The sequence below is a fragment of the Aphelocoma coerulescens genome, chromosome 3 (genome assembly GCF_041296385.1).
Source record: "Aphelocoma coerulescens isolate FSJ_1873_10779 chromosome 3, UR_Acoe_1.0, whole genome shotgun sequence".
NCBI lineage: Eukaryota > Metazoa > Chordata > Aves > Passeriformes > Corvidae > Aphelocoma > Aphelocoma coerulescens.
Window position 1 is genome coordinate 70,918,754 of NC_091016.1, and position 24,571 is coordinate 70,943,324.

The 24,571-nt window shown below is 39.4% G+C and overlaps 1 protein-coding gene across 5 annotated transcripts in view; it reads left to right on the plus strand.

Annotated features, from left to right (window-relative positions):
- PTPRK (protein tyrosine phosphatase receptor type K) overlaps positions 1 to 24,571 on the plus strand; it is a 389,920-nt gene that overhangs the window by 291,820 nt on the left and 73,529 nt on the right. For all 5 annotated transcript variants that reach the window (XM_069010807.1, XM_069010808.1, XM_069010804.1 and 2 more), the window contains exons 9-11: positions 11,103 to 11,212; positions 12,425 to 12,626; positions 17,728 to 17,833. In XM_069010807.1, coding sequence (XP_068866908.1) covers positions 11,103 to 11,212; positions 12,425 to 12,626; positions 17,728 to 17,833 — 418 coding nt within the window. The remainder of the gene's footprint in view (positions 1 to 11,102; positions 11,213 to 12,424; positions 12,627 to 17,727; positions 17,834 to 24,571) is intronic.

The window sequence follows — 24,571 nt, forward strand, 5'->3', positions numbered from 1 at the left end:
CAATTTTATGAGAAATAGAAGAGGAATATATTTATTGTTGCAATAAAGAGAGAACAATTTATTACATAGGTAGAATATGAGAATATGAGCTGCAGAAAACTATAGACACATAGATGCATCATATGAGGATTTATTGACAAGTACAGAATTAGAATATTTCATGGAATTCAAATTAATTTTTAATTTATTTTAAACATAATGATGAATTACTTCTGTGTTTGTGTTTACATTGTAGATATGTATGGTTGCTATTTTCCTTGAGGTTAAAAGAGTAGTAGTGATATTGTTAAGTCCATGGAAAATGGATTTCTTTTCCTTTTAACTGGATTTTCAAGAGAGGTTATGGTTTCCAATGGCCTTTGTCTTGCCAGATGTGTGGAGATGGCAGATGGGCACTGTGTCCATACTTGTTAGGAGCAGAGTCAAATGCATTTTTATACTTTGTCTCCTGGTTTTGTTGTTGATTTTTCTTGGAAGATGGTGCACACAAGGCAGGTTTTGGTCTTAAGCTAGCACACCAGCATGCTGTCAGTGAACTTGAGTTGAATTGGCTTTGGTGTCACAAGTGGGGTAGTGTAGAAGAAGCCTCACCCAGTGAACAAAAGTTGCCAAGGTAAACTGTTTGAAACAGATGTTGTTTTCACAGAGGGACTGATAAATTTTAAAAGGTACCTATATTTAGATGTGCTGGTGGTAATAATGCTTGTGACCTGAAAATAGCCTCCTGTGGGCTTGACTCTGTGAAACTATTGGGATTAGAATGCAGATTTTAATTTTGTGTTACTGGTTGATTGAAAGTCTATGTCTTGCCATGACTACAAACTACTGGGCTTGCAGACATTGTACAATACTGAGAGGTTCACACCTGAGTTTTTCCTTGAGCTCTCACAGCAATAGTAAACTAAATCCCATAGCTGACTGCTTATGTGTACAATGCTAATTTAGTTCCAGTCCGAGTGATCAAGTATCTGAAACTATTTCCAAACAGAGTTTGCAGCTTAAAGCAGGACTTGGACGAAGAAGATGAGAGGTCCAATTATGTATGTGATTCTGTGCCCTACATTTAACACATGGTCAGATGAAGCTGCATTGTCTTCATGGTTTTTGCAGGTTTTAGAGTAAACATGATTTTAATTAGATCATGGAGGCATTATCAGTGATTCATTTTGGAGAAGGAAAGTAGAAGAAATAGGGTGTTGTCCTACATTTTTGCAAATAACATTAGTTAGAAATAGCCCTGATTATGATTATCTGAAACCGCACTTATGTTTTATACTCTTCATAAATAGAAATTTTGAAAACTCCAGATGACAACTGATAATTACATTTTTGTAAGCTTTTCTGAAGGGTGGGATTCTTTACAATGCTGCTTTTTTCACAAGGTACTGCTAAACAAGCAAAAACTTTATAGACTGCTGGAGTTAGAGACACCTACCTCATGTTATCTTGTCTCTCTTCCTCTCTACCATCTTGCCCTCATTTTCTGTTTTTCCTCATACTTTCCCATGCTTCCAAGCTGCCCCTTTCATATCTTCTGTCGTTGTTTTGTTTTAACCTTTCCCTTCATCTCACTGCATCTTTCAGGTCATTTCTTCCCTTCTGCCAGGAGCTTTACACTTTCCTGAACTTCTAGGATTTCCTAAAAGCAGAGGACTTTAGACTTTTATGAAGCTCTTCTGAGAGACAGGGAGGATCTCTGGTTGTCTTTCACATAGGTTCACATTTATGTAAGGCTGTACAGCTGGGCTGGGGTCTTTCAGAAATGGCTGGACCTGTCAGAGTGCTGAGTGGTAACTGAGTTGCATATGATACCTGGAGCAGAATTAAGTCATGAAACAATTAGTAGAAGAATGAGGTAAGTTTCAAAAACTGTGCTTCAGATCTCTGGAGTGGTGGCTGACAAATGAGGAAGGTTTTAATAGCTTGTAATTCAATATCTGCAAAAGAGTAAAGCCCAGGAATAAGAAGACAGTCTGAAAACAGTCTTTCTTCTGACCAGAGCTAGATCTGAATACTTGGTAGTTTCAGTATTTCTGAAAACAGTCTTTCTTCTGACCAGAGCTAGATCTGAATACTTGGTAGTTTCAGTATTTCTGTTTAACACCGGAAGATGGAATTAATCTTAAAAGTATGTTTTAGTACTTCCAGAAAGTAGTATTCCGTGTAAAAATAAAACCCCTGAATGAGACACTGATAAACAAACAAAAGACAACGAAAACAGGGAAATTTGTGAGTCTTTTAAAAGTGAAACAACATCTTTTGCTTTGGGGAGAAACCACACAGCTACTAAGGTTTGGAAGAAAGCTCTTCTGAGTACACAGGCACTTGGCATTATCTGTGCTATGACGGGGACTCACTGCTTTTCCTGGCTTGTACAGAAGATGGACAGTGTCTGAAGAATTTGATAAAGGAAGTAGAGGAAGGCTCATGCAACCTGTGGCTGCATACATGCTGGGCAAAGACCATGTTTGGCACTTTGAGACAAAGTACAAAAACCAGCAGTGAATTTATCACTTAGCATGAATCATCAGCATGCACATGTTCTTGGAGCTGCCTGTTGACCAGAGCACTGCCAACGCAGAGGGACCCTTTGTAAAAGCAGTGGATGAATGGGATTAAAGCAGAAAAATGCTTCCTTAATTTTTAATTGAAAACAGATGCAAAAGGCAGTGGACTAACAGAAGTAGTGACTTTAGCCCTGAGTGAATAGCTATAGAGAAAGCAAATTGTGAAGCTTAAAGTGTTCCATGGTGATTTTATAACCAGTAAGGGAGTGTGTCATTGAACAGTAGGTAAACAACAAATTGAAAAGGATCACTTGGATTAGGAGAAGTATCCATTTGGGGGCTCAAAGTATACCAGAACTTTGGTCTGGGCCAAAGCACATGCTCATTGGACACAAATGATGTCCCCTGATCTTTCAGAGGCTCATTCAGCTCCATGCAGAGATATTGAGAGCTATGATGCAGGGTTAACACATCAGCTGTCCAATCATTACTCATGCTCCTGGAGAAAATGTTATAATAAGAGGACAAAAAAAAAAGAGAAAGAGTGAAATGCTTTGTATACTGTCTAGATGTGTGTCCTGACATCAGCTGGGATATAATTAATTTTCTTCCTAGTAGCTGGTACAACACTGAGGTTTGGATTTAGGATGAGAATGATGTTGATAGCACACTGATATTTTAGCTGTTCCTAAGTAGTGTTTATACTAAGTTGAGGGCTTTTCAGCCTCTCATGTCCTGCCAGCAAGAAGGCTGGAGGGGCACAAGAGGCTGGGAGGGGATGCAGCGGGCATACTGACCTAAACAGGCCAAAGGGACATTCCATACCATGGAACATCATGTTCAGTTTATAAAATGGGGAGAAACTTGGCCAGGGTTCACTGCTGGGAAAACAGCTGGGCATCAGTCTGTGAATGGTGAGCAATTGCAATGCCTGTAATTTGTTACATATATTCTAATTCTTTTATCATTGCTGTTCTTGTTATTTTCTTCATTTTTTCTCCCCCATCCAGCTGCTGAGGGAGGAGTGAGCAACTGGCTAGGTGGAGCCCAGTTGCTGGCTGGGGTTAAACTATGACACTGTGTGTAGAGAAAATATCTTTCACCAGCTTCAAGAGGGAGGATTTTATGGCAATAGTTGATATTTAGTATTCTTCTATGATTGATAGTAAGTTTTGTAAGTTGCCTTTACAAAAAACCGAACTGAACAAACAAAAAAAACCCATTTGCTATAAGAAGCATCTTCTTCCTTCCTGCCTTCCCAGTTGTTCTGGCACCCTAGGAAAATGATGGAGGAAAGAAGAAAATATGTTTTGATCAAAGTAAAAAAACAATGCTTCAAGGAGCTTTGAAAAAACATGGACATAAATCTTTACCGGTAGCACTTTAAAAGTTGCAAAAACAGCCCACTTGGGAGAAAAGGTTAATAAGCTATGTCCATTACAGCAAAGTAGGGCTGCAAAGATTGTTTGAAATGGAAAACTCTCTCAAAAAATGTATAACTCACATAGCTGAGTGACACATGCATAGATGTCAAGGGAACCAGGTATGCTAATCCTAATGGGGGAAAAGTTGGCAAATAGTCGCTGTTAGCAAAGAGAACCCCATGACTAAGAGATAAAAATTTCAATGTGAAGTTGTCTGTAAATGTCACTGCTAAAGGTATTGACCTCAGTTCTTGCTATAAATGAGACACTAGTTATATACATGTCATAAACATTGACAAAACTTAGTGTCAAGATAGTCAAATACAGGAGGAATTTTTGTCTTTAGCAATAGTGAACTGAAACAGAGTATAACCAACCTACTATCATTGATGAAAGGAGCCTGGAATAATTTATCTGTCCTACATCTTGTGAAAATAACCACCGTTCTTTTTTTCAGATGGTAAGCAAGTTTTGCTATTGGCATGTCATCGAGAGAGAAAAAATGCTTGCAGGACATGTGAGCACTTTTTGTGAAAGGCATCAGAAAAGCTGATTTGTGAGAAAGAAAAAAAAAATATTTAAAATAAAAAAAATTTAAAATATTAGCACAGATTTATTTTAAGCTTACACTGAACAAATGACGAGTGAAGTAAGCTGTTTTAAGATATTGTGGAGACTAGAAATGCAAGCTGGGTTTTATATGAATAGCTAAGGAAAAATTGGCCCTGAAATGCAGAATTATTTACCCTGGCTCAAATATCTTCCTACTTTCATTTCCATTAGGTACCTATATTAGAAATGTTATAGCTAAAAAAGTGATATTGCGTATGCAGTTATTTTGTTGAAATGCTGTGTTCAACATAATGATGCTTGCATGTAGGCCAGAATTAGTGGCTCTTTCAGCAGTTTTTGTGGTGGAATGAGGGCTTGCACGTGGCCCTACAAGTTTCTGTGTTCCTAAGCCATGTGCTAGCTGAAAGCTGTCTCCAAATATTGAATTGCATACTTTCAGAAAGTTGTAAAGCTTGTATGTGATGTTATTTCATCCTGAAATTGAGAAACATTTCCAAATCCCAGAAATGAGGTGTGTTGAAGTCAGCACTTGATGTGAAAAGGCTTTAAACAAATTCTCCATTAGGTGTCCAAACGCCCAAATTTAGCACAACCAGAACTCATGCATTTGGATATTGGAACAAGATGGCCACAGAAGCAGTGGAATTACCATCCCCGGAAGTACCTCAGCTCCAGGCTTCCATAGAGTTAGGGTTAGGGTTCAGGGAGCCAGAAAGCCTTCAGCTCCAGGGGCACTGGATCTGCAAAAGGAATGCCCAAGGGATCAAGGCAGGACATCAACATTGCTGCCTCCACATCCACTGGAGTCTGGGCCACCCATGGTGATGGGGACCTCAGCCTCAGCACCAAGCTTCCATTAGAGTAAGGCTGGAGTTTGGAGAGCCAGGAAACCTACAGCTCCAGGGACACTGGGGCTGGAAAAGGAATGCCCAGTGAAACATGTGCACCAGAGAAGACTCAATATAAAATCTTTTATTTTTCTCAGTAACATTCAATAGTATTTTGTTCTTTGCTGCAAATAGTCCAACTTGAATGATTTCCAAAGAGGTAATTTTTGTCACCACATATTGTGTAAATGCTCTTATGGTAAAGACCAGCAACAGGAGTTCTGGTTTTGTTTTTCCTTTTTAATATATAAAATTTGCTTCTATTTAAAACTTAGTCTTCAGTTGTAGTAAAGCATAAAGTAAAAATGGCAAATCCTTCAGAAAAAGCCAATGGAAAGGTGGACCATTTTAGTTTCTTGTAACGTTTAAACAGTAGGAGAGATTAACTGCCACCATCTCCTGAAAATGAGCATCTACTTTGAGAGAAAGGCTGTAAGTTTGCTGCTGATCTGCTGCCCTTTTGATTACAACAAAACAATTTTTCCCAGTATAACCCTGCATATTTCTGCACATAACTTTTACCACAGAGCATAGTAATACTGTGCATGACTTTCAAGGAGTATAATAATAATAAAAATACTCTGTTTACATGCACTTTCATTATTTTGTAGCAGGAAAACTGAAGCAATATAAATTCATTTTTATAGTGGTCGGTGTCAGTTAATACATTGTTTTCCCAAAAGTAATGTATTGTAATATAAATTTCCTTTTAAGTCAGTGTAGAACAACATTTAAGTGACACTATTTGTGAATAACAATTTATTTGTGACTGTGATATAATTTAATGCAAATATATTGGTCTAAAATGAATTGGTGTGATGTCAGATTGATGGTTTGTACATTCATTATGCATAGTATTTATAAAGTCCACCACCCCACATGCATATAGAAGAAAAGATTATCATCTATTCACTATATGAATATATAGCTTTATTAAAAGAGCTCTGGACTTGCATGTAAATTATGAAAGAAGAGCTTGTGTTGTTTGCACTATAAAACCTTGCTGAGATTCCCTTCGAAATTGTTTTATCTTACTTTTATATATATGTTCAATTTATGTTTTTTCTACTTTTTTACTGTTGTTTATTTTTCTTAAGTTCAAAATCTCTACTGAGATCCATATAGTTAAACCCACTTGAATTATTTCACTTCTTCAGATAAGTGTAAATCTTGACTTGTTGGAAGTTTAACATAGAATAATGCATGGCAAAGAAAGTGCGTTTAATGCTGTTGTCACTGAGAGATGGTGGGGTCACACTTCACAAGGTCAGCAGATGGAAAGAAAATCAATGAGACCATAATCTTTTTCAAAAGTGGGTGCAGAGGCTAAAAGGTCCGAGTTCAACTCCTCTAGCAGCTACTTATACTTTTTGAATTATTCAGATGATAGTGTTAAGTAACATACTTCACCTTAATAAGCTTGTAATAGTCTTGAGTGTTTTGATTTAAGTGTAAACTGTCTGTAAGTCCAAGGGAAAGAGTGAGAGCTCGTGTTGAAAAAGAATGGGAGCTGAGAAGTCAGCAAAAATGTGCTTTGGTGAGTGGTGGATTTTCTGGAGCTGCTCACATAAGCCTGAAGAAAGCCTTTGCTGTCTGTGAGGAGTTCTCCAAAAGCTATTATCAACACAAGGATGACATTTACCTGGCTAGTTTTCACCCTTGCTAAATATCATACAAGGGTATACTGGGTCTGGCTCAGATGGAGCTTGTTTTCCTTCAGCAGCCCTCATGCTGTGCTTTGCATTGGTACTCAGGTGCTGATAACATCCCAGTGTTCTGGCTACTGCTGGGCAGGGCTGGCACTGCATCAGCACTGGCTCTCAACATTCTCCCCCCAGCAAGAGATTGGTAGTGGGCAAGATCCTGGGAAGGGACACAGCCAGGCCAGCTGACCCAAATTAACCAAAGGGATATTCCATGCCATATGACATCAGCTCAGTTGTAAAAGCTAAGGGAGGGAGAAGGAATGGGGGGCAATTCTTTTACAATTTTTGCCTTCTGGAGCAACCCCTGCACACGCTGAAGCCCTGCTTCCCTGGAAGTGGCTGAACATTGCCCACTCATGGGAAGTAAAAGTTAAATTTTCCCCTTTGCTTATGCATGTGCAAACTTTTGGGTTTTTTTGTTTTTCTTTTGCCTCTTTAGTAATCTGCCTTATCTCAGCCCACTAATTGTTTTCCATCTTATTTTCTCTCCTCTGTCTGTCTGGGAAGGGGAGAGAGCAACTTGGTGAGCACCTTGGCATCCAGCCAAAGTCAACCCACTACAAAAGGGAAGGCTCTTAACACTGTTTTGGAAAGGTGAAGTTTAAGATATTTCTGAAGTCCTTAGAGTCTTGCTGGGAGTCACAGGAAATAGGCAGTGGTGGCTGCCTACTTGGAGAAATGAAGTTTGAGTCTTCAGGGTAGTGTTACCAACAGGCTGCCTTGCTGTTGTTCTATTACCTTGCTGTTGTTCTTTTGGTGGTTTTTTTGTTTGTTTAGGGATAATTTTTGCTAATTTTAGCCTTTTAAAAATTTCTGTTTGTAACAAATACTGACCTAAGAACAAAGACACAAAAGAGCAAATGGGGATGTTAAAGCATTATTTTGACTAACCTGAAGATATTCTGTTCTTTAAGCAAATTCTCTTAATCTTACTTTTCTCTTTCTTCACTCTCTTTACCCTTTTGGTAAAACAGTGCAATTGAGACATTTTTACTGTGGCTGAACTGGAAAATGGAAAGGAAAAAATAACTTCAGGCCATCAAAATGTGTCCTTCAAACTAATATTAATTTATATTCCTTTTTCTGGGCACTTGAACTTTTATTTATTTCTTTGTTTTAATTCCAGTTGAGTTGTCAAATTATTTAAGTTAATCCCAACATTCATTTTTATGAATTTGTGGGAGTGGATGAAGTTTATGGGAATTACTGTTCTCTTTCTCTAAATGCTTGCTGTCTTTTTCTTTCTGACTTTTTTGAACTGAGATTCCAAGCAAGCTGCTCATTGCTGTGCTAGCTTCTGTTCTTGTGCCCTTCCCATGCCAGGGGGAAGAGAAGCATGAAACTAACTTGGGTCACATAATTCCGGTCACTTTAACATTGCTACTGCTGCCTTAAGCATCAAATTTTATATTGCAGGAGAAGAAAACAGTCATGGAATGAGATGAGCCTAGACACTTCTCCCACCTTGGTATTTAAACAAAAGGTGTAGGAGGATTTATGCAACCCTCAAATGCAGAGCCCTGCATCCAGTTTCAACTGAATATGAAGCATGTCTTTTTAAAGGCACCATACGAAAAGCATTTTGCAGGTTTTTGAGCAATTGTGTCTGTTTTCTTTTTACCTCACATACTTTGATGTGGTTTAATGTCAAATTTCATACACTGTGTACATGCCCTGGTACATATCCATGTCCTTTCCCAGACACAGATGTACATGCACACACACAAAAATGTGCATGCATCTTCCAAGGAAAATTTCATGTGCAGCAGGGTATATTCATACCTCTTTTGAGATCAGGGAAATACTGTAGGGCATTCCCATGAAAAATGAAATGTTGCCTACAGGAAGTCTCTCAATGACACAAACAGCACAGAGGGGCTGTCATTGCATGTCAGCCTTCATCCACTGCCTGGTCTGTCCCTGAAGAAAAGCACCAGCCTGTGATTTTAAACTTCTCCTAAGCCTTCATATGACAATTAGATGAAGGGGTTATGTGAAGCTCTCACCTATTTACTTCTGGGCTTTTTTGACTTCATGAATTTATTATTAATGTGCCAAATTATGTTGTTTGTATCAAGGGTCAGATCATGATTTATAGCTTGTGTGTAGACTGAAATAAATTCCACTGATGGGAGAGACCACTCACTCTTTCCTGCTGCTAGCACAGCACCTGGCGCTTCCTTTGATCCATCGGATTTTAATTTATTTTTGCTCTTCGTAAAACTTCAGTCTGCTTTGATAATGAATATCCAAGGAGTGTCATGCATAAGGCTCACTGAAAGTTGCATTGAAGAAAATAGGCTTATTAGAAAGAGACAGAAATATATGTCAATATATTACATAGAAATAACATTTTTGATTGAAAGACTGTAAATCTGAACAAATTTGTCTCTTTGAGGAGGGAAGGTGTTTCTTTGGGTTCAGAGTTTCTCTAGGTGGTCACTTATCCTCACCCCCTTCTTTCAACATGTGTGTGTTCAAATCTAGGTGGGCTGCTCTGATAAAAAGGAATTGTATGTGTAGGCAAAAGTATCTTGTAAGCTGTAATGGAAGATAACTAAGTGCTTCTGCCTGGTGTTGATGGGATTACCAGGTGCTGTGAATCACTTCGGGCAAAGAGGCCTGAGGTGACATTTCAGACTTGTTATTACACCAGGGATATTGGTTCAATTTAAAATAAGAAAGTAAGGTCATCTTAGTGTGGTTTAGTTCAAAGCTTTGAAAACGTCTCTTATTGGAAAGAATTGAAGTGAGCAGTCTTGATCCTTCTGCACATGAGGAGGTCAAAGGCTGAAAGAAATGGCAGCTGAGCTGGTGTGCTTCTGCATGTTCAGCCCTCTCTTTTAAATAAGGATTTCTTTTAAAACAACAAATCATAAGAAGATGTGATTTAGAGCTATTTTGTTAAAAATATACCTCATTTGACACTGTCCGTGCCGTAATTATGCCTCCCCTGATGGGGGAGAATTTTAGAGCCTTTGCCAGGAGTCCGAGAGATGAACGGGACCTTCAGCCTTCTCTGCTTTCAGATAGTTGTTTATTAAGTCTTATCAGAGAAATAGGGCCACTAATGTGACCCAGACATAGCATGGAGCAGAGAATGCAGGAGAATGTCAAATAATCAAGATTACACGGCCTTTTTAAAGGTAAATTAACCAACAGTCACTAAAAGCGTACATTATTTTTACTTTTCCACCAATGTATAAGAAATCATCTAGTCACGTAGACAGGAACTGCGGAATTCTTTATCCAATCATCCCAAACTACTTCTACTGCAGAATATGGAGTAGTAGAAGAAGAAGGTCTGGAGAGCAACAACAATCCTCTATTTTGAAGTTTTTTGCTTTTATCTATTTACTATATTAACAAACCCAAATCCTCTAAATTTTTCACCCTTTGACAATCTTACACAATATTCTATCACCTAGTTCACACCAGTGTAGATTCTAATTCTTCCCAGAGGGCAGGCAATTTTCTCCAAGGACGAAAGTCAAAACCAGTGTTGTCCAGGGGGGTAGAACCCTTCAAAACAGGCAGAGAAATATTCTCTGCACTCTGGGTTCCCACACTCTCCTTTGGAAGAAGCTGTATAACAGAGGCTCTTCCTTGCCTTTGATTTTTCCTTTTAAAAGAATTTTAGAACCATGTAGTCCTTGTCCTAAGATATGCTTATTACAGAGTTCAGTGATGTTCCCTGAAGTTGTAATCTAGCTTGAACAGTTTCCCCTGGCTATACTATGAGACAATTTGACTTTGCATGGAGTTTTGAAAACCGTATGTGTGGATAACGTTAACGTTTCAACTTCATGCTCTCTCTGCACTGCAAATGACAAAATAGACTTTGAAGTGCTTTTTCACACACTCTACCATTGCCTTTTGCATGCAAATGAATATTAATAAAAATAGACCCATGCTCACTTTTGGTTTTAATAGGATGTTCTGTCATCTCTTTAGTTTTTCTGTCTCTTGAATTTCCTATTTTTAAAACTTTCATTTTGTTTGTAGTGCCAGGCCCTATACCTGCCAAATCAGTGAAAGGAACTCCTTTTGAAGATAAGATCTTCCTCAACTGGAAGGAACCTGTGGATCCAAATGGCATCATTACTCAGTATGAGGTAATCATTAAACACCTAACAAGCATAGGATGGAGCTAGGGAGGTGCACCAAGAGTGACAGCGCATGTTTATGCTCTGTAGGCAGCTATTCAATGTATACTTCTTTCATTTACTGAATACATGATTTTCTGTAGTGATTAGATATTCAAAATTTGTAATTATGGTGCATATGGCTGTCCATCCCTGTCAAGTGGCTTTGCCACATAAGGGCCTTAAAAATCTTGTATTGTTGCTATACACCGTTCCAAAGCCATGACAGCCATGATCTGCAAAATTTTCTTCATTTGAAGAGAAGGTTACGTGAAAAGTAAGATCGTTATTAAATTTGGAGCAATGTTTTTTAGCTTTGTTAGATCTTTAGATAACACCCTTAAAAGAAAACCTCCATATAAATTCTGTTTAAAGTGTATTTAATGTATGAGCCTTCTGGGGACCTTCACAGGTTAGCACGTAACACAAGCTGATTTGAGCAACAAATACCACACTTTCCAGCACTCCTCTTTTAAAGGAGCAGAAGATAAAACTTTGTGTATTAGTGAAGTATAGGAAGGCAAACCAATGACTCAAACAAAACCCCTTAAAAATCTATTTATTTATTTATTTATTGCATACAAAATTCACTAAATAGTGTGGGTTAAACCAGGCAGGCAGGCAGCTCAGCCCCACTCAGCCATTTGCTCACTTCCCCTCAGTGGAATGTATCAGTGAAATTTTCCATACATGAACTGATATGTAAAAGCAGTTGATGAATGGGATTAAAGCAGATAAATGCTTCCTTGATTTTTAATTGGAAACAGATGCAAAACGCAGTGGATTAATAGGAGTAGTGGCTTTAGCTCTGGGAGAGCAGTTATAGAGAAAGCAAATTGTGAAGCTCAAAGTGTTCAATGGTGATTTTATAACCAGCAAGGGACCGTGTCATGTAACAGTAATGATGAAGGATGCCTGCATAGCCTTTCAAATAAGGCAGAATCTTCAATAGCACACATCAAGCCCCCACTGGTTTAGTGTTGGACTTGGCATTGGTGGGTTAATTGTTGGAATCCATTATCTTAAGGTTCTTTTCCAACCTAAATGATTCTGTGATTCTGCGCTATCCCCAAGATAGATGGGTAGCTAGAGGAGCATGTCTTTTTTTTTCTTTCCAGCCAAGCTAACCTAAATCCCTTGTGACCAAACTTTTAAGAGTCACCAAAAAAATTGTTTTCCCAGGTCAGCTACAGCAGTATACAGTCGTTTGATCCTGCAGTTCCAGTGGCAGGACCTCCACAAACAGTGTCGAAGCTGTGGAACAGCACACACCACGTCTTCTCTCACCTGCACCCTGGTACTACTTACCAGTTCTTCATACGTGCAAGCACTGTCAAAGGGTTTGGACCAGCAACTACGATCAATGTAACAACCAACATCTCAGGTAAAAACAAACAGCATAAAGAAAAAACAGGGAAAGGGAGGGTGGAAATGTATTTTGAATATCTTTGTAAGACCTGAGAAATTGTGAAATGCTAAAGAAAACCCCCACAAAAAATCCTACCATGTTATGAAAATACATTACTAAAAATGTTTTTGGGTGTATTCACCACAGGGAAGCATAAGTTCAGGGATAAATCCTTGCATGAGGTGGAAATTGCACAGCTGTAGTTGGTAACAGTTTTTTCTGTGTACTTTCATCCAAAGATTTTGAAGTGCTGTATAAACCTTAACTAATTGGGCTTTTCAACACTCATAGGTCACTAAGAACTGCATCTGTTTTGCAGGTCAGTAAAGTCAGGTGCAGAAAATTACTGACTTACTGAAGGTGACACCACTTAGCAACACACAGCTATAACAGAGTCAGGGCAGTTGGGACAAAGTGTGAATTTATTTTGCCAGATTCATATAAGTCTGCTTCCTTATGCCTTTATTCATTTATTGCAGTGCACCAGGTTCAACACTGTTGGTCTTAATAATGCACTGTAAACTCTAGAAAACAGTAATGCCAAATGAAGTGCTTTAGTACTTTTATAATTTCCTAAATTTCAATGTTATTCCAAAAAAATAAGATAGTGGGTTATGCAGTTGATAGTGGAAGATAAGTCAATGCTACATTTAGAGAAACTCTTTATTTTGTGACATGGTGACTTCAGAGCTTGGCAGAGATCAAAGAAGTCAGTCATTTAGAAATTTAAACAATACAAAGCAGGCTATTTTCCTTATATCTGTCATAATGTAACTCAGATTGTCCTGTAAAGAGAAGTTAATAATGTAGTGGAATGCATCTATGATTTTTGTGGGAAACTATTCATGTAGTCTCCTCACAGTACATGAAAACACGCACATAAATCAAAATGGGACAAAATTCAAGGCAGAGCTCCTTGAATTATGTAGCAAGTGAAATACTGTATTTGTCATAGCTAACTGGAGCAGTTTGTTGAATTCCACCCCAGCACGTAAGCACTAGCAGTCCTCATATCCCTATCCCTTTGAAACACCCAAACAATGCACCAAAAAACCCCAAATGATGTCTTCTGTTCTGTTTATGTAGCTATTAGGTTGTTTTGAAGTCTGATATTTTATTCAGGTTGTTTTAAGGTCCTTGCGTTTCTTCACAACCAATTCTAATTCATAAATTTTCAGATATAATGGTTGTGTGGTACTTGCATACTTGTCTTCTAACCTCTTTGTAGAAGGGAAAGAAAAGAGGTGTGTATCTTGCTAGCCTGTCTGGTATTTCAGTATTTTGAGGAAAAAAGTGCCTCAATGTGTTTGGATTATTTAGGACTACAATGAATTCAGGCTTCTTCAGATATGCCCTCTTTTCCACACAAAAATTTTGGGAATTTTGTCCAGAATCCAGTATAGCACAACTTTCTAGACAGAGTATGGATCTGTTAGTTGGCAAGACATGGTTAATGCTAGGAAAGCTCAAAGGCGGGCTGTGACACTACTTGTATCTGAACTCCAGCCTGTGTTGCAGTGGGGAACTGCAACACGCCTATATCAAACCAGGAGTCCCGTGGAAAGGAAATATATACGGACGGATTCTTGCTAGATGTTTCAGAGATGTTTATTTCCCCAGCCGCATGGCCGGGCTCTGCTGAGGGACTCTGCCCCAGTCACAGGACCCGAGCTGCTTTGCCCGCGCAGGGGAACACAAACCAACCCATGGGGAACGAGGCTGAGCAGGGGCAGGGAAACCCTGTGCCTCCCTCAGGGCTACAGGGCGCGGGGGAGGGACCCCAACATCTCACCCGTTTTATTTTAATAAAAGGAGAATGAAGACAACTGGATAACCATAATAAGAACTGTTTCAAAACAAAACAAGCCACCCTCCTGAGTCTTTAAATGTCCAAACAGATTCTGCGGAACATCTTAGGGCTGACAGAAGGGAGACAGAACTCTCTGGACATGCCTGTGGGGAAACTGAGGCAGGAGAGGGTTCAATTTCTTTCCTCCCCCTTTTCATCCCCCACTCGGCATTGGAAAAGGATTTTTGGGGAAACAATTGGCAAAGGCAGGGTTTTGTGAGGGAAATCATGGATGAAAAAACGGATTGGGAATACACTGGGGGTAATAGGACATAGGGTAAAAGGGAAAGGTGGGATTAGGAAAGGGAGACTGTAGGGGGGGTTTACAATGGAGATATTGTCTAACATGACTACGATTTTTTGCATATATACTGCCTTTTACAGGAACACCATCAGGCCCAGTGACCTGCGATGCTTGTAACCCTTTTCTACCTTGTATGATTTTGAATTCCACCACCTCTCCATCTCCCAAGCTTGGGATGCATTTTTCAGGGTTATTCTTTTTAATAGCAGTTCTATGCACGAATATGTCTTGCTGGTTATCACATCTTGTTATAAAACCATAGTTTTGTTTAACATTATACCATTTCACTGTCCCTAAGATCTTAGCTACTATGGTCTTTTCCTTTTTCCGAGTGGCTGCTGTTTTCTGTCTCGCTGTGTCTTTGCTCTCTCTTTCGGTCGCTCCCGTGTTGGAATTATCGGCGCTGCTGGTTTCGGCGCCCTTTTCCCAGGGTTGCGTTTGGGGCCGCGCGGGCCGGGCCGGGCCGCGCCGCTCCGTTCTCCGTGCGTCGCCTCCTCTGGTCGCAGCTGCGTTGCCACTGCCAGGCGCTGCATCTCGGCCAGGCCCCCCAAGCGATGATCCCCCCGCGCCCCGCTCCAGTGCACGTTCCGGCTGGGCACGGCTCCGCTCCGCCGCCGCCAGCCGCCGCCCGCGCGCCGCCCCTCTCGTTCGGGCGCTCATGGGGCTCGCTCCACCACGCGCTGCGCGGGGCCGGGCGGGCACTGCCGGGCCGTGCCGCTCCTGCCGCGCCTCGCTCCGCCACCAACACGGCGGCCCGCGTGGCTCCGCCCGCGCGCGGGAACCGTCTCGCTGCTGCTCGCAGAGCGCTCGGCGCACGTGGCCTGGGTCGCACGGTCCCTGAGCCAGGCTTCCCTTCGCCAGGACACAGCTGACATTGCTCAACAGTCTCGGTTATTAAATAATATTCATGAAAATATTCTTCCATCGGCATATATTTTGACTCAAATATTAACTGGGTCCAAACGGTCTTCCAAAAGCTCTTGGTAAGAATTAGATCCCAAGAAACATAGAAAAAGTTCTTAAACAACCATGCCAGGAAGTGTTTCAGTTCTTTCTGAGCTTGAATCAAGCTAAAATTTACAAACCGTTGTTCAAGAATCATTTTAAGTTTAAGATAAATGTCCATATGCGGCTCTGAAAGCCAAGAGTCTTCCCACGGTTCCTCCATTGTTTAGATATGGAATAGCAAAACAAAACCAAGAAGAAGAATCCAAAGTTTCCAGGGTTTACTCACACAAAGTCGCTTAGGGATCGGGGATCGTTCTGCCCTCAAATCTCCACCATTATGTTGCAGTGGGGATACTGCAACACGCCTATATCAAACCAGGAGTCCCGTGGAAAGGAAATATATACGGACGGATTCTTGCTAGATGTTTCAGAGATGTTTATTTCCCCAGCCGCATGGCCGGGCTCTGCTGAGGGACTCTGCCACAGTCACAGGACCCGAGCTGCTTTGCCCGCGCAGGGGAACACAAACCAACCCATGGGGAACGAGGCTGACCAGGGGCAGGGAAACCCCGTGCCTCCCTCAGGGCTCCCAGGGCTACAGGCGGGGGGAGGAGACCCCAACAAGCCTGTTCTCCTTTCTATCCTGCTTTATGCTGAGCTGTTTTCCAGTTTCACTCTGCATGACTGATACTTCATATGCAGCAATGCATGTTTCAGAAAATGCTAATTTTAGCTTACTGAGGAGTGAAATTATTCCTTTTAACTAAGCTTACAAGTGGTTACTCTGATTCCAGTGAACACAGTGTAAGCAGTAATTTTAAAATTAACATTAAATGAACATTAATTCTATCAAATAATATTTCCTGAAATAAGAGCAGGTTTTGTGCTCATCTAGGATCTGGGACTAATGAAGCAAGGCTTTTAATCTTTCAGAGCTCTTCTATCTATTGATATAGTATTGTTAAATTATTATGACTTAAATGATTGACATCCTGCTAGGAAACATCTTTCTGTGAAAGTTCATTTTGAAATATACAGGCTTCATTCATGACTTTGTAAGGATACAGCCACATACTTAAAAAAAACCCAAACATGCAGATAGTTTTCAAACTAGTGAAGAATTAATAATGATTAGAAATCTATCATTTTCTAATTCACAGAAAATCCTGTTTCTTTCCTTGCACCAGGGCTGAAATCAGCAATAGTATTACTGGTGAGGACTGTAACAGGCAGCAGATTAAAGCTGGATGGTTGATGTAATTGCCAACACTAGCAATCCCACCCACAACAAATACTGCTGCCATGAAAGCATGACAGTCTGACAGTCCATTAGTGAATCAGTTCCTGAACTACTTCTGGTTTTGACTTCGATTTTGTTTTTTCATAGTGGTTTTGAAGCTGATTAATGAGCAGCTTGGCCGCCCATTGACAGGAATGGGCACGGGAATAGTCTCCCTGAACCAGTTCTAGTCCACTCATGCATGTCTATATAAGTCCCAGTTTTCCTGGATGCTGGTTGGCATTAGCATTGTTTCCCATGACGTTCAAGAGGAAATGTAAAAGGTTCTTAAATTGTTGGAGGAGGGTGGTAGAAGTTGGGTCTTTGACATGATGACTGTAGTTATTTGAAGGGTAGAAAAATTGAGGCCAAAATGTTTTTTTTTGTAGTTTAGTGTTTTTTGTCAGTCACCTCCTCCCTCTATTTCTGTCCTTCTTGAATAAACCTGTTTTAAGTGTAGAAGTGTCGTGATTTGATGGGAAGCGGTTAGGGATAGAGTTATCAATTGTTGATGAAGTCCCATTCACGCTGTAGTAAAAGATTATGCCTGATTGGAGAAACTGTTTAAAAATACTCACGTGGCTGATAAAGACTGTGGCTTTGTTCTATATTCCAAACAGCCAAAACCTCATAAAAATTCAAAATGTTTTCACTGATTTGTGTCTTGTTCTTTTCCTTCCCTCTCAACATTAACCAGCTCCCACTTTACCAGACTATGAAGGAGTCGATGCATCTCTCAATGAAACTGCTACTACAATAACTGTACTCTTGAGACCTGCACAGGCCAAAGGTGCACCTATCAGGTAAAAATAAAAAAAATATATCTTTTTAAAAAAATAAAATCAAGAAGAGTTTATTTTTATAGTTGAATATTTGTTGTGTCACAGTACATAGAGCTGTTCATTTCTGAGTGATAGTAATTTTACACCACATTGTTTTTCTTACCTACACCAAGCTTGTCAATAGATGTGTAACTAAAAAAATCTGGGTTTGGCAGGATTTTTTTTTAAAAGACAGCCATGACCTGAATCATTCAGCTACCTGACCTGTTTGATATCGGGTCCCCAGACCACCTTCTAGCCATTATAATTTCATTTTACTTTCTCACAGTGCCTCTGAAATATGACACTGAAAGGTGTTTGTCAGAAAGTAGATTTGAAAATAACACTTCCTCTCCAGTGCTTCAAAGTCAGCTACTCTATAGCATATGTGTATGATTGGAAAATTGGAAGCCGTGGGGAAATGGGAGAATAATAGTGATGAATACAAACTATTTGACCTTTTTCTTCTGAGAGTGCTTCTTACTAGGAATCATGTAGCAAGCCATTAAATTTTATTTGGCGTGTCCTCTAATCATATTAAAATGTTTCATTTATGTTAACTTTGAGGGGCCTTTCCATTTCTGCTCTTTGTTGAGAGATAATTTAATTTTGTTTGCAAAGATTAGTCCACATCCTGCTCTTTACTTCTACTTGTTAGTGTAAAAATTTTATGATATTATTTGATTCCATTTGTGATTTACTGATGTGGCTGCATCAGCAATATTCAGGGGCAGGGTTGACTAATTGGGGGTTAATTAGCTGCTGAGCATCGGAAGGTTTTCATGCTATTACCCTTGTGACATTTTAGAGAAACAGGGGCTAATCATTCTGTGTTACATTAAGTCAGCTATCAAGGCTCAGCTGATGTTGAGTAACATGCCCAAATCCTAAAAGTAGAGGAAAATTAACTGTTTCCTAAGTCTATTTCCATTAAGAGGAATATATGTTCTACATGAATGTTGTGGGGATGAGTCACATAACTATATGCATTTTTATGTGCTTATCATATAGTCACTCTTATGATTTATATTATCAAGTTATTTATTTATATTCTGTCAGAGAAGAAAATCCGGATTCATCCCCTTTAAAGGAGGTTTTGATGTGTTATATTTAAAATTGTATTCCCATGGATCATTCATTTCTGAGAAATTGCCCTGGGGCAAACCTGGGATTTTTGTGGAACAGGACTGCTTTCAGTAAGGAACTTGGATTCTTAAAATAGAGATTTTTAAAATTAATACCTTGGAAAACAGACTTGTGGTCTGAAAATGCTCTCAAATCTGAAGGTGCTTAAACTCACTTTCCTCTAGGGCTTTGTAGGTGCTTTTAAAGACTTTTAAGTGTTCTGCTGCTGGCCCTAATGAAAGTTGTCCTTGTTTGGGTAATGTGATATCTATTCTCTCATGCAATCCATGCAACATCCTTTCAGTCTTGTGTCTGGCCACCTGAGGGAGCTGAGGCAAATTCTTGCCCAGAGCATCCCTGCCGGACACCACTGGGATCTGCTGATGGTGGTGCATATCGTCTTTACAGCAACTGCTCCGGGGCAATCCTGGGCTGACAGCAGCAGGGTTCCACCTTCAATCCCACCATGCAGCTTCAAGGTGTCAGTCTTGGGTGCTGGGTTTCTCTCCTGTGTGGGTGCTTCTTTTGTGAACTGGTAGCATGATGGGATGTGGCTAGAGAGTTACTCATGGGGCTAGAAAATTACTCTACCTAGATCAAGAAGTTCTGGTTTCTCTGCTCTGTACTTGCAGATGAGTAACTTGCTGCAGAGTAGACCTGAAGCACACAAACTCACATATATTCCATTAGTTTTCCTCACAACATCCTCAGTTCAATGGCATGAGCTTGTCACTGTGGCCTATGAAGATGGCAGGAAGGATCTATGTGCTAAATGTTAAGACAGTTTGATAGGGATAGTTTCATAGTGCATTAATAGCTGTTGTTTGACTGTGTTCTCAAAAAGCATACTTCTTTCTTCCTTTCGGTCATCCTCCCTCTCCACTTGAGTTAATTTCTAAAATCTAAGATACAACATCAAGTTTCTAACATCAAGAGGCCAAGGAAATAAGTCCTTTACCATAACTGGAGACTTGGGCTTTATTCTTAAAATCAACCAGGTGTTTTATTCCTTACTTGGAATGAGAAGCATTCTCTGGTGGAATGCAGAAGGAATGGTATTATTCCCTTTTCTGAAGGTATGCGTTTTGCAGTCAGGTACCTTTCAGCAGCTTCTTAATAAGGAGATAAATGTAGCACACTCAAATTCTGAATTGATTCAATGCATTTTGCTAAACTTTATGATATATTTCAGTGAAGCTTCACTCCATCCACACTGCAGTTTTGTTTCCTCTAGAAGCTGGCTTACTGCCACAATGAGTGTTACTAGGAAGGTGGGGAAAAAATGGATCACTGTGCCTGCAGCTGTGATGGAGTAGAAGGGACTCAGATGCTGTTATTTAGCCTGACCCTGAAGAATACAACTGGCTTTTTGAAAAGTTTTGTTTATACCCAGTCCTGTAATCTCAGGATCTGTAGATGGTCATTTCATTTAATATCAGTAGGTTCATGTTTAAAAATTTTTTTAAAACATAGGAAAAGAAAAAAAAAGTAAACCGAAAAGAAGTTTAGTCTGATACTCTTTTGCTTTTACAAACAGAATTATGCTATGGTCAGATTTCCATCATAACCTCTCCATCAGCACAGCCACTCAGCAAACAGATGTTCCTTATCTTAAGCATAACCTACGAGTGGTGTTTCTTTAAGACACTGCCTAGCTGCCCTAGTCACCACAGTTTAAACATGACTCTAATCATACCTTCCTTGTCAGGTTTTATTGTGCTATCTCTAGCAATCTTTATGGCTTCCTGAAGTTTTAAAACAAAATTACAAACTAGAAATGCAAAGGGAGACAAAGCTGGATGGCTCAGGCTCACTTTGAAGCGCGTATTGTTTCACCATTAATCTTGTGGATGAGATTCCAGTCAGTAGAATCAATGGTGCTTCGGTGATTCATTTGAAGATGTGATTTGTTGCTGTAGTTTTTCTGAAGGTTCCTAACTGAGTACCAGAAAAACAATTTTTTGTTTTCAAATCCTACTGCAGATCAGGGTTACAAAGAGTGTGCATCAGAATCAGAGTAAATTTTTAATGATTAAATTTATTTTATTTGATTAAGTGGTTTTCTTGTACTTCCATGTGAAAAATTAGTTTGTTTTCATTTTGCAGCAAGATTAATTAAGGGGACCATGGCAGGGAGCAACTAAAACAATCATTGTCAATTAGAATTTCAAGAGCTGGGGCTGAAACTTGGGCTCGTCAGTCAGTCTGGTGCTTGACAAAGGAGAGGAAGATGTGCCTCCACTGGACACATAGAAAAAATGTCTAGCAGGTATTTAAAGTCTACTCAGAATAGGGCTGAAGTATGAACAACATTCACCACTGCCACATCTCTTTGGGAGCCTAAATTTTTAGGGAGGGATGAAAAGGAAGATCTTTTGTCAGAGACATACACCTGTTTGCAATTGTCTTAGTCAATAGGGAGGTACTGTACAGGTTTTCTTAAATTACCAAAAAAAAAAAAAAGATTTTGTCATGAAAAATAATTTCTTCATGGAAAATTTCAGCTGAGGAGTTCTTCAGCTGCTGTATCTTCAAAATTTCTCTGCTTACCTGGCTGTCTCAGACAACTGTTTGGCCTTTATGATTCTGATGACTTATGTAGCAGGTTCTGAAATTTTTATTACTCTTCAGAATATCTCAGAATTTATTTTATTCATCAAGAAGAAGGAATATTGTCATCTAAGCTTCCCACTCCTCTATCTTTATTTCCCTTTTTTAATCCTTCTCTGCTCTGTGGAAAGACTGGGAAAAAATGCTGTTATAGGAATTCCCCCAGCTCCTGTCACAAGAAAGCTCTTTCAATAACTGAATTCTCATCAGCACAAAAAAAAAATGTATAGAAAACCTAAGATAATTGAAGCTAAGATTAGTTATATGTAAAGACACAAGGATAAGCAGAGTACTAGTACCTGATATCAAAATTTTCACTAGTACCTGATATCAAAACATATTTGCAGCAAGTGAACACCCCACTTTTCAAGTTGCAAATTTAGCTTTGACTTGTTTCATCACATGTTACAGCAGGGTGTCCTTTCTGACCATTATTATGTGCACATAGAGTAACAGTGCTGCTCTGGAACCACTGCAGTGTTTAGTAAATGGGTTTAAGCAGATGGTATCAAAAAGGGCCCAGAGGTAAATGACTGTATTCCTCCATGTCTTGTTAGCCTATAATGTTGCATGAAAAATACTGTCAGATCCCCCTTCTAAAGAGGATAGGAAAATCTTTTATTTAAATGTACCTTGTGAAAATGCATCTAAAAAAATAATTTAAAATAAAGCTTTTTTGGAGACTTAAAACAGTTTCTGTTATTTGCTACTTTTTCTGTTGAGTAAGTGTAGATGACTACAATATGTATAGCTGTGTCCTATTTTCCACATATTGTATCTTTTTGTATGTAGGGGTCCAAAAAGCATTTTTTGGAATATATTTTATATAAATTAATTTATTTAAAAGTTTTTCAGAACCTTCAGATTTTATTGTGGTCTCACGCTTAAAATTTTTCTATGCCTTTTACATCCCATTCAAAAATTACAGTGTTCTTTTAAAGAATGCTATAAAAAGAGACTTTTAAACAATGATCGTCATGCTGTTTGATTATTTGTTTTGATCTCCAAAGAGACTTGACCCTAAAAAAGGAGATGTGCCTTAAAATGAAGATACCCCATTTATGCCTTATGCTATAAAATCGATGGGGAAAGAGGGGTTGATCTGGTAACTGTGGTGCGTCTCCTCTCGGGAGCTGTGTGACAAACCAGACCGTTCCAGGGCACCATTGACTCCGTCACGTGCAGACATTGCACTGTCCTTCCTCTGTCCCTGCTGGCTTTCTCCTTTGAAGTTGCCAGGGTGTCACAGACAAGCTTCCTGCTTTTCTGTCACTTCTGAGAGCAGAATTTCTGTCTGTCCCCATCCACTGGCAGCTGATGAGAGAAGACTGCATAATTCAGGCAGCAGAGACGTGGTGTCTGTGTCCCAGTGCTCTCCAGTTGGTGTCTGTCCAATTCTGAAACGCTTTTTTACCCTGCCTGGGTCCAGGGTCAGCCCAGGGAGGGAATGAATGCCAGTAGTAATTTCTTATCTTGGGACATTATAAATAAAAATTTTTAAAATATTTTTTATCCTGTCAAGTTTTTAAAATATCAGTGCTTTTAGGCATTTTTGCTAGTACATTTGTTTTGAGGCATAAAGAAATATGCTGGATATACAGGGATTTTGGGCAAGTGATTTGTTGGTACAGTCCCCATTAACTAGAGATGCTTGATATGTAGAGTTTACCACAGAAGGTGATGTATAACTGAGCTCAGTTCGTGGACAGTATATGAGAAATAGATATTCCCAGATCTAACTTTTTTTTGTTTTTTACATTCTTTTTTCTACCTGGATTTTCAAAACTGACATGACTTTGTACATTCTTTTTGGACACATTGAAATGGAAGAAAGACACATTCCTGCTTAATTTTTAGGTGCTAGGTAAAGGGGATGCTAACATTTTCTTTCAGCTCAAGAAAGACGTGAAACTAATTTTCCAGTTTATTTCTTCTCCTCTTTCTTCCATTCTCCAGTATCATACTTTATCTCTGCCACTGCAGTTATTGGGTTTTCTGGGCAGCAGTAGCAGAGAAAATTGACAAAATAATTTAATGCTGCCCCATAAGTTCTGAAAGGAGGAGGACTGTCTTTGCCTTTCAGAGTCCTTGCAGCAACGCAGTGACACTTCAAGAATTTGGTTCAATTTTACCTTTTCTGTTTAGAAAGCTTTATAACAAACCCAAGACAGACAAATCTGCCAGTTTAAATCAAAAGCTTCAGGTTTCTTGTCTACATGCCTTAAAACCTCCAAACCTCCTTTTTTCTTATAAAATGAAGGACTACCTTCTGCTCTCAGTACGTAAATTCTGTACTTCTGAAAGGCAGAGGAAGCTGATAATGAGTTGGTAACATCCTGCAGTCAGGTAGTTCCCCTAAAGGAGAAAGAAGAATTATAATTACCTGTTCTATTTTGAGCAGGTGATTTTGAAAAGTGACCAAACCATGATCCATTTAAAGAGAGGTATTGGGAGATTGAGGTGGTGTTTTGATGGGCTGAATACTCTCTGCTTCAGCAATTCGTAACATTTTATCATTGACAACTGTAGAGGAACGAGGCAGTCTATTTCAGTGGAATGGACAGATTTCTGTCCATCTGTGCTTGTATTACAGCATGTCACTTGTACTTTGGATCTGCATAGCTCTGAGCCAAGATAGAAGCCACAGCAAGGTCAAGAGGTGGAGAAGCCTGTCAGCACATTCTGTCTCTAATGATATGACAACTGCAAATTGGTGCTTCGAGCACAGCCTGGAGGCAGCCATTATGTTGGGTCTTGAAGCTCAGCTTTCTCTAATACTGTTTCAAAGGAAAATGCTAACTTCAGATTGCTTCTGATCAGCCAAGAGTTTAATCTGTTGTAGTTTAACACAGTTGTTCCTGTGTTTCTTCAAAAGAAATAAGGGTTAAAAGAAAGTAAAAATAAGAGGTCTTGTATCGTTTTTTTCATTAAAATAATGGATGCTGCTTCTTTCCAACAGCTGAAATAAATAGCTTTGCTATATTT